Consider the following 13322-nt stretch of genomic DNA (forward strand, 5'->3'; position numbering starts at 1 on the left):
TTACTCTGAGGTAGATTTTTTGCACAGAAGGCTTAGAGGATCCTTGGAAGATACCTAAAGACAGATAGGCAGCTCCTTTAATGGTCTAGAATGAGTCTCCAGATCCTGGGCTGCAACTCCCATTAAACCAAGCCAGTATAGGTAATGGTGAGGGATAACAGGGTTGTAGTCCAGAAACATCTGGAGGGCCATAAATTCCCAATGTCTGAGCTACAGGTTGAAATACCTTTCCCTGCACGTAAGGAGCAAGGGATCAGAAGCAATCATTGTTCAGTGATTATTCCAGAGTTTTAGTACTGATACATGTTTTAGCTTTGCTTTAGCTCATAAAAGACAAGTCTGTATACTTACATATGGGGACAGAAGAAAGACCACATTTGAGAATTAATAAATGTCAAGCCACTTTTGACCAAAAATTGGACTGTTCTGCTCTACTTCAACACTGAAGTTTTGTACCAGAATACTAAGTAGGAGGCTAGGAGCCTACTACATTTACCAGCAAGAGAATTTGGCTTTTTCTTGCACAAACCCAACCCAGCTTACTTCCTTATGAACCTGTGCAAGTGACCACCATTTCAGTGAGGGCAGTCTAGGACCCATGGAAGTAAATGCAACCAAATTTTAATTCTTACCTGGAGGTGGTGGCAAACTGCTGAGGTCAACAATCTCTCCTTTATTCACAGAGGCCAAAATTGGATCAAAGGTCTGAAAAACATGAATCATCAAATGCAGTTTGATCTTTCTGATCTTTTCAGGTAAAATTCCTAATATGATTAAAAACAAACAAACAAGAAAAGCCAAAACCCTTCAAAGAATAACTACAGATTTAGAAAACTATGGCAAGTAATTGTAAACTGGCCAACCTTTCCCAGTGGGTGATTGGACAGCCTGTAAATAACAGTATGGCATGGTACTGTATACTAAAGGAGTAACAGTTATGGTTTTACTTACTGCAACTCCCATCAGCCCTAGCCAGAAGAGCCAATGATGAAGGCTGTTGGAAATTGCAGTCTACCAGCATCTGGAGGGCAACATTTTTAGCTCTATCCTACTGTCCTCCAATTACTGAGAAGAAACCAAGCTTGTAGATGAACATATATTGCCAGATTAATTTCGTCTTTCCCATCTTGATATGGGGGGGGGGGGGGGGCAAAATATCTTGACTACAAGCTCCTAGTATAATACCACCACCCAAACATTAGAGTGTCTGCATTTGTAGATGGATTTAATGACTAGAAGAATGCTACTCAAAGTGATGGGCTGTGGAGCAGTGCCAGTCCACAATGCATTGGCTGCTGCCCTCAGCAAGTTTTCAAGAAAGAAACAATTGGTTGTAGCCAAAGGGTACAAATACAATACTTGTCCCTGATACATTAGAAAAAGAAACTGCCTGTCCCTCGCAACAAATATTCTGAGAAGTTCTGGACTAGAATACCCTCTTAGTTCCTGTCTTAGTTCCTGTCTCCTCCAGCCAACAATCCATTCTCTGCCAGTTCAGTTTTATTTCTCAGAGTGCTATGAATTCCACTTTAATACTTAGAATGTGAAGAACAGTAATGTTTGTTCAAAGTACTTAACATCCATACCGATGTTAATTCTTACAACCACTCTTTCAGGTGGATTTTGTTCCCATACTGCAGATGGCAAGAAATGAGGCTAAAGCCTCAGGGAGGGGAGAAAGAAAGGAAGATTAAGGGTAATTAAAAATTATTTCTCTTTTCCCCAGTCAATAACAGGAAAATGCAAAAATCAAACAAACCTACGAGTCATGAAACAGAAAAGAAGAGGGGAAAAAAACCAAATACAGCCAGTAAGTGAGCAAAGTCAAAGGTGAAGCCACCACTGACCTGGACAGGTGGAGAAACTGGGGGATCTACATAGATTGATTTCTCTGTTCATGTGACTCCTGCCTGTGCTGAGAGGCAAATGGGATTTAACCCACTGGTGGGAGGGCAATCTGAGAATGAAGCAACCTTTCCCAAACCCAGCACCCTTCAGATGAATTCCCATCTCTCCCAGCCAGCATGGTTAAATATGGATTTGCACTATTCTAATACTATTTTTATGCATTTTTATATTTTATGCAGTCTTGAGTCCCAGTCTTGTCATGAGATACACATCAAATAAAAAAGTACATTGACCATGCCGATTTCAGCTGTAGTCCCACACATCTGGAGAGCGGTTGGTTGAGAGCTGGAACAGAAACGTGACTAAGGCCACCCAGTAGAGTTCTCAGCAGAGGTAACATCTAAAATCAAATTGCCTTTTCCTGCTGCAATTGGGTTGCTGCTTTCTTAATAGAACTCCAAGACCAGAAATTTAGGGGTTACTCACATAATGGAAATAATCCCAGTAGGATGTGGGTTGAATCTGTGTTGTTCACATGAATTTTAAATGTATCCATGGTGCTTTCTTAGAAAGATTTATTCAGAGGTTTGCTACTGGCTTCTTCTTAGGGTAAGAGATCACACAAATGAGTTTCCATGGCTGAATGGGGATTTGAATCCTAGTCTCCCAGGGTTCTAACCCAACATTCAGACCACAACACAATGCTGGCTCCATGCAGCTCCTATCCAGAGATAACTACTAGATTCCACTAATCAGAAAGTTGTATGTATGAGCCACTGCAGATCAAAGATCACACAGAAGGTCTTTCACATCAGATGTTAACATTTTTCAGATGGAATCAGTTCTTACATTCAACAGGAAGCAATAAAACGTTACGTAACCAGGGAATATATCAATGTGTGTGAACTAACTTGGAATATGGAGCAGAATAGGACAGAAGATAACAACTTTCATTTCTGTTCCATACAATACGTAATTGTACTACACAGGGGGCCATAGTAATAGTTCTTGAGTAACACATCAGCAATAATGGGCAAAAGGGGGGAAATATTCTGCTTTTGGACCTGCAAGAAATGTCTTCTTTGATGAAGATCATTTCCTCCACCTCTTGCAAAAAGGGCAACGGTATTGCTGTGTGAGCATACCTACCTTGGCTATGCGATAATACTTGGTAGCCATTTCAATGCTGCCTTCTTGTTTAGCACGGAGTGCTGCCAGCTTGTAAGCCCGCTGTCTGGCTTGTAGGATGTCCTGAGTACTAGAGTTTTGGGAAGCTGGGAAGAAGCAGAAAAGCCAGTTATGCTGTTTCACCACCCTATCAGAGAATTCATGAGGGTTTCCCACACCCACTGAATAGCAGGCCAATATGAAGTATCATAGGGGTGAAACATACAGCCCCGAAGGGGTGGTGTAACGCCGCCCCTGAGAGAGCTGGATTGGGGCCATGGCAACCACATGCTGTGGCCCCAATCCGGCCAGCTTCTGCCCTAAATAGAAGTGGGAAAAGTCCACTCCTATTTGGGGCAGAAAAAAGCCGCCATTTGCCACTAGAGCCAGCTTTTCACTGGCTATGGGGCGAGTGGCATCTGAACACCATACCCCCAAATCACCTAGAAGCCGGCCGGTGTGTAGTCGCCAGTGCAGCTTCCGGGCAACTCGGGGGCCCCAATCCAGCTCTCTCGGGGTGGTGGTATGTCCAAATGCCAGCCCTGAAGCTGGCTAGAAGTCGGCTTTACCAAGCTGTCTGTTTCGGCCCATAGACTGCTTCTGAAATATCCTCTATTGGAAAATCAACTCACCATGAGTTGCAGCTGTTGGAGAAATACATCAAATAAATGAGAGTAAGGGGTGCTTACTTTTCCAAGAAGTGGCTGGGTGAAACAATAATACATATTTGCAGAGTAAATGTGAGTAGTATCACAAGTTTGCAATACTGCCAAATCATAATATATTAATTAAAGAAAGAAGTGTGATAGTTTTGCAGCAAAATAATGCTCAAAATTCTGCAGCATAGACTCCAACCATACATGGAAAGAGAAATCCTAGCGGTGCAAGCAGGATTCAGAAAAGTATATAATGTTTTGTATATATGTGTTTTTTCTCTCTTTTTTAATGTAATAAACTTTGAATAAAGAAAAAATAAAGAAAAGGAAGGGGCACTAGGGACCACATTGCAAACATTTGATGGCTAATAGAGCGCACTAAAGAATTCAAAAAAATAATCAGTATGAGTTTCATAAACTACAGTAAAGCATTTGAATGTATAGATCACAAAAAGCTATGGAACACATTCAAAGACATACATCTGATAGTCCTGATGAGGAATCTGTATCAAGGACAAGAGGCCACCGCCAGAACAGATTTCAGGGAAACAGAATGGTTCCCAATAGGCAAAGGAGTCAGGCAAGGCTGCATCCTATTACCCTATTTGTTTACCATATATACTCGACTATAAGTCGACCTCATGTATAAGTCGAGGGCAAGTTTTGGGGCAAAAATTATGGATTTTGCTATGGCCCGTGGAAAAGTCGAGGGTAAAACTTAGGAGCATATAGCAGAGGATCTAAAGGATGTAGCAAAGTAAAACAATGTCAAAGAATTTACAAAATTCCAGCAGACATAAGTCTATGTGCTTAGTCTTAAAGCTGGATGGATGAGAGAGTAGAGAGGGTGAGTGATTCCAGGATAGATTATACTCTTGCTTTTAATCAGGGGATAGTTTCTTATTTTAAAGAAGAGTTAAAATACTCTACATACACTGACCCATGGATAAATCGACTCAGGGTTTTGGGGTCATTTTTTGACCTAAATTTCTAGACTTATACATGAGTATATACAGTAACTTATAAGCTGAAAACATCATAACAAAAGCAAAATTAGAATCAGAAAAAGGAGGAGTGAAATAGAAGGAAGCAACATTAACAACCTAAGATATGAGGAGGACAATATTAGCAGATGACATTCAGGAATTGGAACAGTTAATAAGGAAGGTCAAAGATGAAAGTGCAGAGGCCAGTCTGGTACTGAACATAAAGAAACAAAAATAATGACCACAGAAGAAATACACAAATTCAATCTAGACAACGAGGAAATTGAAATAGTTAAAGAATTCCCATATCTAGGATCAAACATTGACCAGAATGAAGACTGCTGTCAAGAAATAAGAAGTCTAGGAATGGGAAGGGCAGCTATGAAAGAACTGGAATAGATACTGAAGAGCAAAGACATACAACTGAGCACTAAAGTCAGAACTGTTCAGGCCATTGTGTTCCCAATTACCATGTATGGATGCGAAAGCTGGACAGTGAAGGAAGCAGACAGAAATAAAATCAACTCATTTGAAATGTGGTGCTGGAGAAGCATACTTAGGATACCATGGTCAGCCAAGAAGACAAACAAATGGGTTTTTGAACAGATCAGACCAGGGCTCTCCTTGGAAGCAAAGGTTAAGTTGAGACTATCATACTTTGGCCACAGAATGAGAAGGCACGGATCACTAGAAAAAAAATAATGCGGGGAAAGATAGAGGGTGGAAGAAAGAGAGGAAGACACAAACCAGATGGATAGACTCAATCAGGGCAGTTATGGGCAGGGGCTTGCAGGATCTGGGCAAGGCAGTGGAGGTTAGGGATTCTTGGAGATGTCTCATCCACAGGGTCGCCATGAGTCAGAACTGACTCAACGGCAACTAACAAGTGTGATAGTTGTAGATTGTAAAAAGGGAAGGAGAGAACTAAATTCCATTCAAACAAGAAAAATCAAATGCAACTCCTAACCATGGGGGTTGTCAAAAACAATGCTACTGTGAAAGCCACACTGTTGTGTCTTCATTACTGTGACCTCTGTCAAAACAAACATAAGGATGCTGGCTATAGATCCTGCTATCATGCTAAAAAAATATACTCCATGTTTATCAGGGTTAGTGGGGGACAGAACCTAACACATCCAGAAGCTCTGACATTTAATACATTAAATGTGCACAAGCAAAAACCTTTAAAGGAAAAATAAGGGCCTGAAGGCAGCTTGAGATGTAACTAGATAAGTGAAGAAAAAAACATATAAGGTAGCCAGAATCAGTTGGCTCAACTGCATTTATAATCCAAGACACCACTATGCCTTCCTTCACTGTCATCATTTTTTAAACTTCTGTATCCCAGTCTCGCCCACCACAGACCTCTTCACCCATTTTACAATCAAGACAATTCTAGTGGGCCAAATCATAGTAAACAGGGGAAGCCAAAATAAGGAGCTGCAGGGATTTGAACCCAGGTGTTCCTGCTGATGTCCTATGCTCATCCTTGACCTTTCCTGACCTGGTACCCTCCAAATGTTTTGGACTACAACTCCCATCAGCTCTAGGCAGCACAGTTAATAGTCATGAGTGGTGGGAGTGTGGATCAAAGCACTGGGAGAGTGTTAGGTTGGAGAGGACTGTTAACCACATTATCCATCTTAAGGGTGGGTAACTGTGGCCTCCTAAATGTTTTCAGAACTGCAGCTCACAGCATTCATCACCACTGGCCATGCTGACCAGGGCTGATGGGAGATTTAATCCAAAGACATCTGAAAGGCCATGATTGCTCATCCTGACCTATTCAAATATGGCAGTTAAAACCAAGTCAAGGCTAAGTGTGATTTTAACTCTGTGAGGAGGAAGACAGCAGATGGTCCACCAAGTCACCCTCCCTAGTGCTTATCTCCACATCCCTCCCTTGGTCTTTTTGAAGGGGGAATTTCAGTTTGGTACTAACCTGAAGAAGGAGAAGGTGCTAAAGGGACACGTTTTTCCTGTGGTGCCTCTGGGGAGCTAAGGGGTATAGATGGGGGTGGAGAAATCTTTGGTTTAGGAAGCACTAGGGGTGGCAGCTTGGGGGTCTGAACAGATGCAGGCGGTGATTTAGAAGGAATCTGCTCAGGGGCTGCAGAAGTTGATTCCGGAGGAAGGTGGTTGGATAAAGTGGTGCTTCCATCTGGTGTGGAGGGCTCTGAGGTTGAATCACTCTCCAAAGGAGAGATCTGCTGGGAGTGTGTGCTCTTCCCTACAGCCACTGGCGGAGGAATTTCATCTTCATCAATCTTTTTGCCCTTTCTCACAGAGGTCAACAGGTTTTCCAGAGTCTAAGGGGTGGGGAGAAACAGAAACATTATATAGGAACAGCACATTTCAAAAATATAAGATGTACATAGCTCTAGAACAGTGAGGTTCATTGCTGTTGACTTAAGGCAGTAAAATTCATGGGGTTTTCTTAAGCAATAAATATTCAGAGGTGGTTTATCATTGCCCTCCTCTGAAATATAGGGCCAAAACACACTGCAGAAATGTCAGTGTATGTATGTATGTATGTACATCACTGTATTAAGAATTACACAGGACAGAATATGGCAGCTGTATCATTTTCACATCACTTGGAGGACATGCCCAGGATGACTCAACAGGCTGATGCATGAGGCTGATATTAATTTGTTTTATTTTTTTATGAGGGGCAGTTGCAGGCACCAGTGAAGTAAGATCATGCCACGGACAGTGTGCATAAATATGGGCATGACCAATGGTCAGTGTGGGTGACCAGTGGGTTATTGTTGTGAACAATAGTGAACGATTGGGTGTCATATATACAGTGCTGTATATACACTCATCCCTCCATATTTGTGGCTTTGATATTTGCGGATTTGATTATTCACGGATTTGATTAATATGTTCTCTCTAGGAATATCTAGGTCCTCCAGTGCAACTCTATGGTCACCTTTAACTAAAAATTGCACTGAAAGACCTAGAGATTACTAGATAGACTACTCTACTAGGCCTTTGTAGCTCCTCCAGTGCAGTTCTATGGTCAGTGTCTGTTGGACGTTGGCCACAGAGTTGCACTGGAGGACCTAGAGATTCCTAGAGGTGTTCTCTCAGGGAAAAACATGGTGTTTTTGTTATCTGCAGTTTTTCCATATTCACGGGGGTCCTATGCCCCTAACCCTAGCGAATATGGAGGGACAAGTGTACTTAGTAGTAAAGATCTGTAAATCGAACTTGGAGACTCTGAGTATTTCTTTAACACCTTGTGCAGGAGTAGGTACTGGCAGCAGTGCAGAGCCCAGTACAGATAGACCACGAGAGTGGAGTGCGCGACTCTGACATAATACAGTTTGACAAATTTAACTGCTTTAACTGCCCTGGGTCAATGTTAGGGAATCCTGGGAATTGTACTTTGTACCAGAACTCTCTGATAGAAAAGGCTAAATGTCTCACAAAACTAGTTCCCAAAATCCCTAGCACTGAGCCAGGGCAGTTAAAGTGGTCTCAAACTGGATTCTTTCTGTTTTGTGTTTTGGCCCATAGTCTAAAGTATAAGTTGAGTCTCCCTTACCTGAAATGCTCAGAGGTGATCAGAGGTGCTTTGGATTCTGTTTTTTTTTTAAACTTTGGAATATTTGTATATAAATAATGAGAAAACATGGAAATGGGACCCAGGTCTAAACATGAAATTCATCTATGTTTTGTACATATCTTATACATATAGCCTGGAGGTAATTTTATACAAAAATTTTAATAATTTTGTGCATGAAATAAAGTCTATGTATACTGAACCATTAAAAAGCAAATGTGTCACTATCTCAGCTACGCAAGTGGATGATTGTGGAATAGTTCAGATTTTGAGATTCTGGATAAGGGAGACTCAATCTGGTGCATTCCTCAGTTGTTCCCCATTTAAGTCCCAATCAGGCCTGACCCTGCTTAGCCTTCAAGATCAGACAGGATGTAGAGCCTTCAGAGTATTCAGGTTCATACTAAAAGTTTATCTAGAAAATGCTTTCATGGATTCCAGCCCATTTAATAAGATGCAGTCCAGAAAAGCTTATGTTGTATAAAGTTTATATGTCTTTAAAATACTACAACCCTCTTTGTTGTTTTTGCAACAGAGTAACACAGCTCAGCCCTGTGGGAAAAGCAAACATGGCAAAAAGTTTATCCTTATTTACTTATTGGATACATTTGTATCCTACCCTTCTTCCAATGAGCTTATGATAGGCTCTAGTCTTCCCTACTTTACCCTTACAATAGCCCTGTGAAGTAGGTCAGGCTGGCAGACAATGAGTGTCCCACTGAATTTCATGACTCAGTGAGGACTTTAGTATGGATCTGTCAAGTTCCTGACGAATACCCTATCCACTGTATCATACAAACACACACTCTCTCCCACCCACTTAGAGTGAGATGAAAATAGTGAGATGAAAATAGGTCCTACACCACCATGATAATATATAAATAATTTTTTAATTTATTTAAACATTCTTACTCCAACAGTTCCTCTTTATTTTCTCAAAGCCTTCATTTTCATCCAAGGGAGCCTTGGTGGTAAAGTAGTTAAATGGCTGTATTGCAGCCACAAGTTTGTGACTCCGATCCCAGGGGCTCCAAGGTCCATTCAGCCTTGCATCCTTTCGTAGGTCACTAAAATGAATACCAAACTTGTTGGGGGCAATTAGCTTACACAGTCACTGACTGGACGTTTGGAAAGCATTTTCCAAATGAACGTTTAGTATGAACCTGAATACCCTGAAGTTTCTACATCCTGTCTGATCTTGGAGGCTAAGCAGGGTCAGGTCTGATTGGTAGTTGCATGGGAAACTAAACTGCTTAGGGCAGGGGTAGGCAACCTGTGGCCCGCGGGCCGGATGCGGCCCGGCAAGGCCTTGGGACCGGCCCCAGCCCGGTCCTGCCGCCGATTGCCACCAGAGCCTTTGGCCTCTCGCGTGAGGGCATGGGGCCTTTGGCCTATCAGGAGGAGGCAGGCAAGGGGGGGCAAGCGGCGGGCAAGGGGGGCAGTTGTCTATGGAAGTCTCTGAAACATGCATTTATATTAACATTTTTTAAAAAATCAGCAAATTTTTTGCATGTCCTCCATTTTTTTAAAAAAGTGTCTTCCGTTTGAAAATTTTGTCCCACATTTGTCCCGGTTTATTTATTTATTTAATTTTTTAAAAAAAATTATTTAATTATTTATTTTTTGGCTTCGGCCCCCCAGTTGTCTGAGGGACAGCAACCCGGCCCCCGGCTCAAAAAGATTGCCTACCCCTGGCTTAGGGAGTGCTTAGTTCACTTGTAAGCGATATAGAAACGTATTTGCTATTGCTAGCACTATCTCTTCCATCAGTTCCTTTGTTCTTCTTCTTCATATTCAACAGTTTGTTGCTGCAGTCAAGATTGTTGAAAGCCTTGCACAAACTGTTAAGTTCCACTGACATTCTCACTCCTCTGAAGTTCAACTGAAGGTTTCTGCATCCTCTGCCTTGTTGCCTCTTTGATTGGCTATTCAACAGTGGAACACACTCCCTCGGAGAGTGGGGGAGTCTCCTTCCTTGGAGGTCTTCAAACAGAGGCTGGATGGCCATCTGTTGGGTATGCTTTGATTGAGATTTCCTGCATGGCAGGGGTTGGACTGGATGGCCCTTGTGGTCTCTTCCAACTCTATGATTCCATGATTCTAAGAATAAGGGCCACTGAAGATGTAATGGCTAGCCATGCAGCTACCCAGATGCATGTGAGAGATGGGTGTTCAGATTATATGACACCAGTATCACACCAGGAACACTGGCAGCCTTTTTGCTTCTGTACCCAGCCCTTTTATTTTGATTTTTCATTTGGGACCAGGTTACTTGATGGGTGACACACACTGCTATAAACCTCCCTAGGGCCTGAGTGCTTTGGAAAGGAATCCAGCTTCACTCCTTCACACAGGGATTGGCAGAGGAAGAACAAAGGAACCCAGCTGCTATCTCCAATCACTGAGTGGATGTTAATACCATAATTCCTTAGGTGCTGTACACTTCTCCAGCTGAGAGAATGAGTAGCACACACAGGGGGGCACACAGAAGTAACAGCAGGAAACCCGTATCAACAAGCAGATCACCTTCCCATTGGGGAAGGCAACTGCTGTGCAAAGGAGTCCCACCCCCATCATGGGAGCTTGCCTATTCCCTCCGTAAACCAGATGGAAAACCTGTGCAGACTGAAGGTTTCACTTCACTGTTGTTGCTTCATGCCTTGAAGTTGTTTCTTATGTATGGCGATCTTAAGGTTAATCTATCATGAGTTTTTCTTGGCCAGATTTCTTCAGAGGAGGTTTGCCTTTGACTTCCTCTGAAGCTGAAAGAGTGTGACTTACCCAAGGACACCCAGTGAGTTTCCCAGGGCCAAGCAGGAATTCTAACTCTGGTCTGCAATCATAGTTCAGTGTTCATACCACTGCATCAGGCTGGCTCAAAGGTTTTTCTTCCCTTGCATAAAATATTTCCTCTGCCTCTATTTAACCTACCCTGTGAGGTAGGTTAGCTTGAGGGTGACTGAGGCAAGGCAACTCAAAGAGCCTCATTACTGAATGAGGAACTGAACCTGCAAGCCTTTGCTCCTCCTTCAATGGTCTTCGACCCCATCACAGTTGCTCCTACTATCCCTATTTAGATGCTAAGCCCACATAATTTGGAAATTCAGGCTGCATCTTGAAATCTTAAGAGAATACCAAGACATCCTTATTCCCTCACTACCCACCTCTCAAGTCAGTGAAGTTAAACACAGTTAATCCAGTAATTGTTAACACAAGTTCTGATGACCAGCACATTACAAAAGGATGTTCCAATTAATACTTTATGACTTACCTTGAGGCCTCTTTCGTACCGGCGCACTTTGGAGCTTTCCCCAGCTTGCTTTGCATTAGTAATTGCAGTCTTGTACATAGCGAGTCTTTCCTCCAAAATGGATTCTGTCCTGATGGAATCAGCTGGGGCATCACTGGCCTGGCACAACAGAGAACAGACCCTTCTTTTCAAGGGAAACAAAGGACAATCCCTACTGTTGATTTGCACTGTGTTGTACATCTGAGTCTTGACACAAACATTTCAGACAGAGAATACAAAAAGACCTGAATTTTTCCTCTTACTTTCAGCAGCGGCCACCTGCCTGAAAACTATAAACCAAAGATTGTCATAGAATGGCTCCTAGACCTGACTTCTATGGCCCCTGAAGTGCCTCAAATGTCCCTCCTTCCAATTTTTGCCTTCAGTTGGCCCAAACTGGGCTAATCGTTACTCAGAAAACTTTTTCTTTGGTTGTCACTAGATCGTGGAATGAACTGCTGGAAGAGACTGGCCTTTACTGCTGTTTTAAATGTAGACAGTGTCTCCAGCTGACAAATCTCTTCCAGCATATGTATTGGTTTTATATGTTCTTTTAAATGATGTTATGTGTTATTTGTTGTTGTTCCCTGCCTCAATCCATAGGGGGAGGTGGCTAAGAAAGAAATACTGTATTAATAGTATTAGTGTTAGTATAAAATCATACAGAAAAACACTCAAATGCAACAAAGCATGCAAAAAATGTCACCACTTGTGTGTGAAAGAGGGGAGAATCCAGCTTTGGATTCTCTAAAGAACACTAAGGCACACTTAAAAGTGTCTGCATAGTACTTCGGGGTTCAAAGCACACTGTCTCTCCCTGTCTTTCTCATCTTTATATCAACCAGCCTGAAAAGGAGAACACTGTTATGCTCCTATCACAGATGGGTTGGGCTGAGGCTGGAATATATGTTTTACCAAATGTTGAGGTTACAGAAAATGTGATCCTCCTGATGTTCCAACCATCACAGGCAACGGGCCAAAGTGACTGGGACTGAGGGAAGTTAAAGAGTCCAGAACATGAAGATACCCATCTCCAGTCACAAGTGCACTCACAGCTAAGGTAAGAGTTAAATCAAGAGACTTCCTAGATCTCACTCTTGGCCCCTACACCAGCTCTTAGCATTCAGTTTACGAAATACGTAAGAAGTGGAAGTCCTACCCACCATTCCCATATATTTATTGCAATTATGACTCAAACCAGAAAGGCTTTTTCACACCTTATTCCCAAGGTCATGGAGAACTGCCCACAAATCTGTGGCATTATCAGTTTAGGCTACCAGTAAATTTTCAAAGCAAATCCAGTCCCTGTCCCTCAGTTCTAATAACCAGTGCAATTAAACAACAACATAATTCAAAACTGATCCACAAGAAATGAAGAACAAGAAAGCCATGATGAAATAAAAGTGTGCACCTTAGAAGCAACAGGTACTGGGGTATCTTTGGCCTCTTCCTCCTCTTCCTCCTCCTCAAGTACTTCATGGAGTTCAGCCTACACAGTTAGAAAACCAAGCTTTTACAATAAAGTTTGCATTCCAAATTCATCCTATAATATGGCGATTTTCCTCTGTGAGCTGTTCAGTCTCTTACTTTTCTCCCACAAATCTGATTGCCCTTCTTACTTCAGATCCAAGCCACAGCTCAGCCTAAAATCACCCTTTTCATTCCTACAATCTATTTCTGTCTCATCCCCTCATTCACAGCTACACAACCGTTCAAGACTCCTTCTGCCCAGAATAAGCTGCTGCTCTCAGTTTATTGGGCCTCATTCCGCTATTTTTTCAAACCTATTATTTGAACAAACCATT

General features: G+C 42.2%; 1 protein-coding gene across 4 annotated transcripts in view; it reads right to left on the minus strand.

The window, feature by feature from the left end:
• The window catches only part of CC2D1A (coiled-coil and C2 domain containing 1A), a 71847-nt gene that overhangs the window by 43145 nt on the left and 15380 nt on the right, over nt 1-13322 (minus strand). For all 4 annotated transcript variants that reach the window (XR_016272378.1, XM_089486850.1, XM_089486841.1 and 1 more), the window contains exons 5-9: nt 12929-13006; nt 11500-11637; nt 6600-6966; nt 2998-3122; nt 633-705 (exon numbers count right to left, since the gene is read on the minus strand). Coding sequence is in view for 3 of the 4 variants with exons in the window: in XM_089486850.1 (XP_089342976.1) it covers nt 633-705; nt 2998-3122; nt 6600-6966; nt 11500-11637; nt 12929-13006 (781 nt within the window). In the remaining variant the exon portion in view is untranslated. The remainder of the gene's footprint in view (nt 1-632; nt 706-2997; nt 3123-6599; nt 6967-11499; nt 11638-12928; nt 13007-13322) is intronic.

The sequence above is a fragment of the Sceloporus occidentalis genome, unplaced genomic scaffold (genome assembly GCF_023333645.1).
Source record: "Sceloporus occidentalis isolate IW3139 unplaced genomic scaffold, rSceOcc1.0.p SCAF_1, whole genome shotgun sequence".
Lineage (NCBI taxonomy): Eukaryota > Metazoa > Chordata > Lepidosauria > Squamata > Phrynosomatidae > Sceloporus > Sceloporus occidentalis.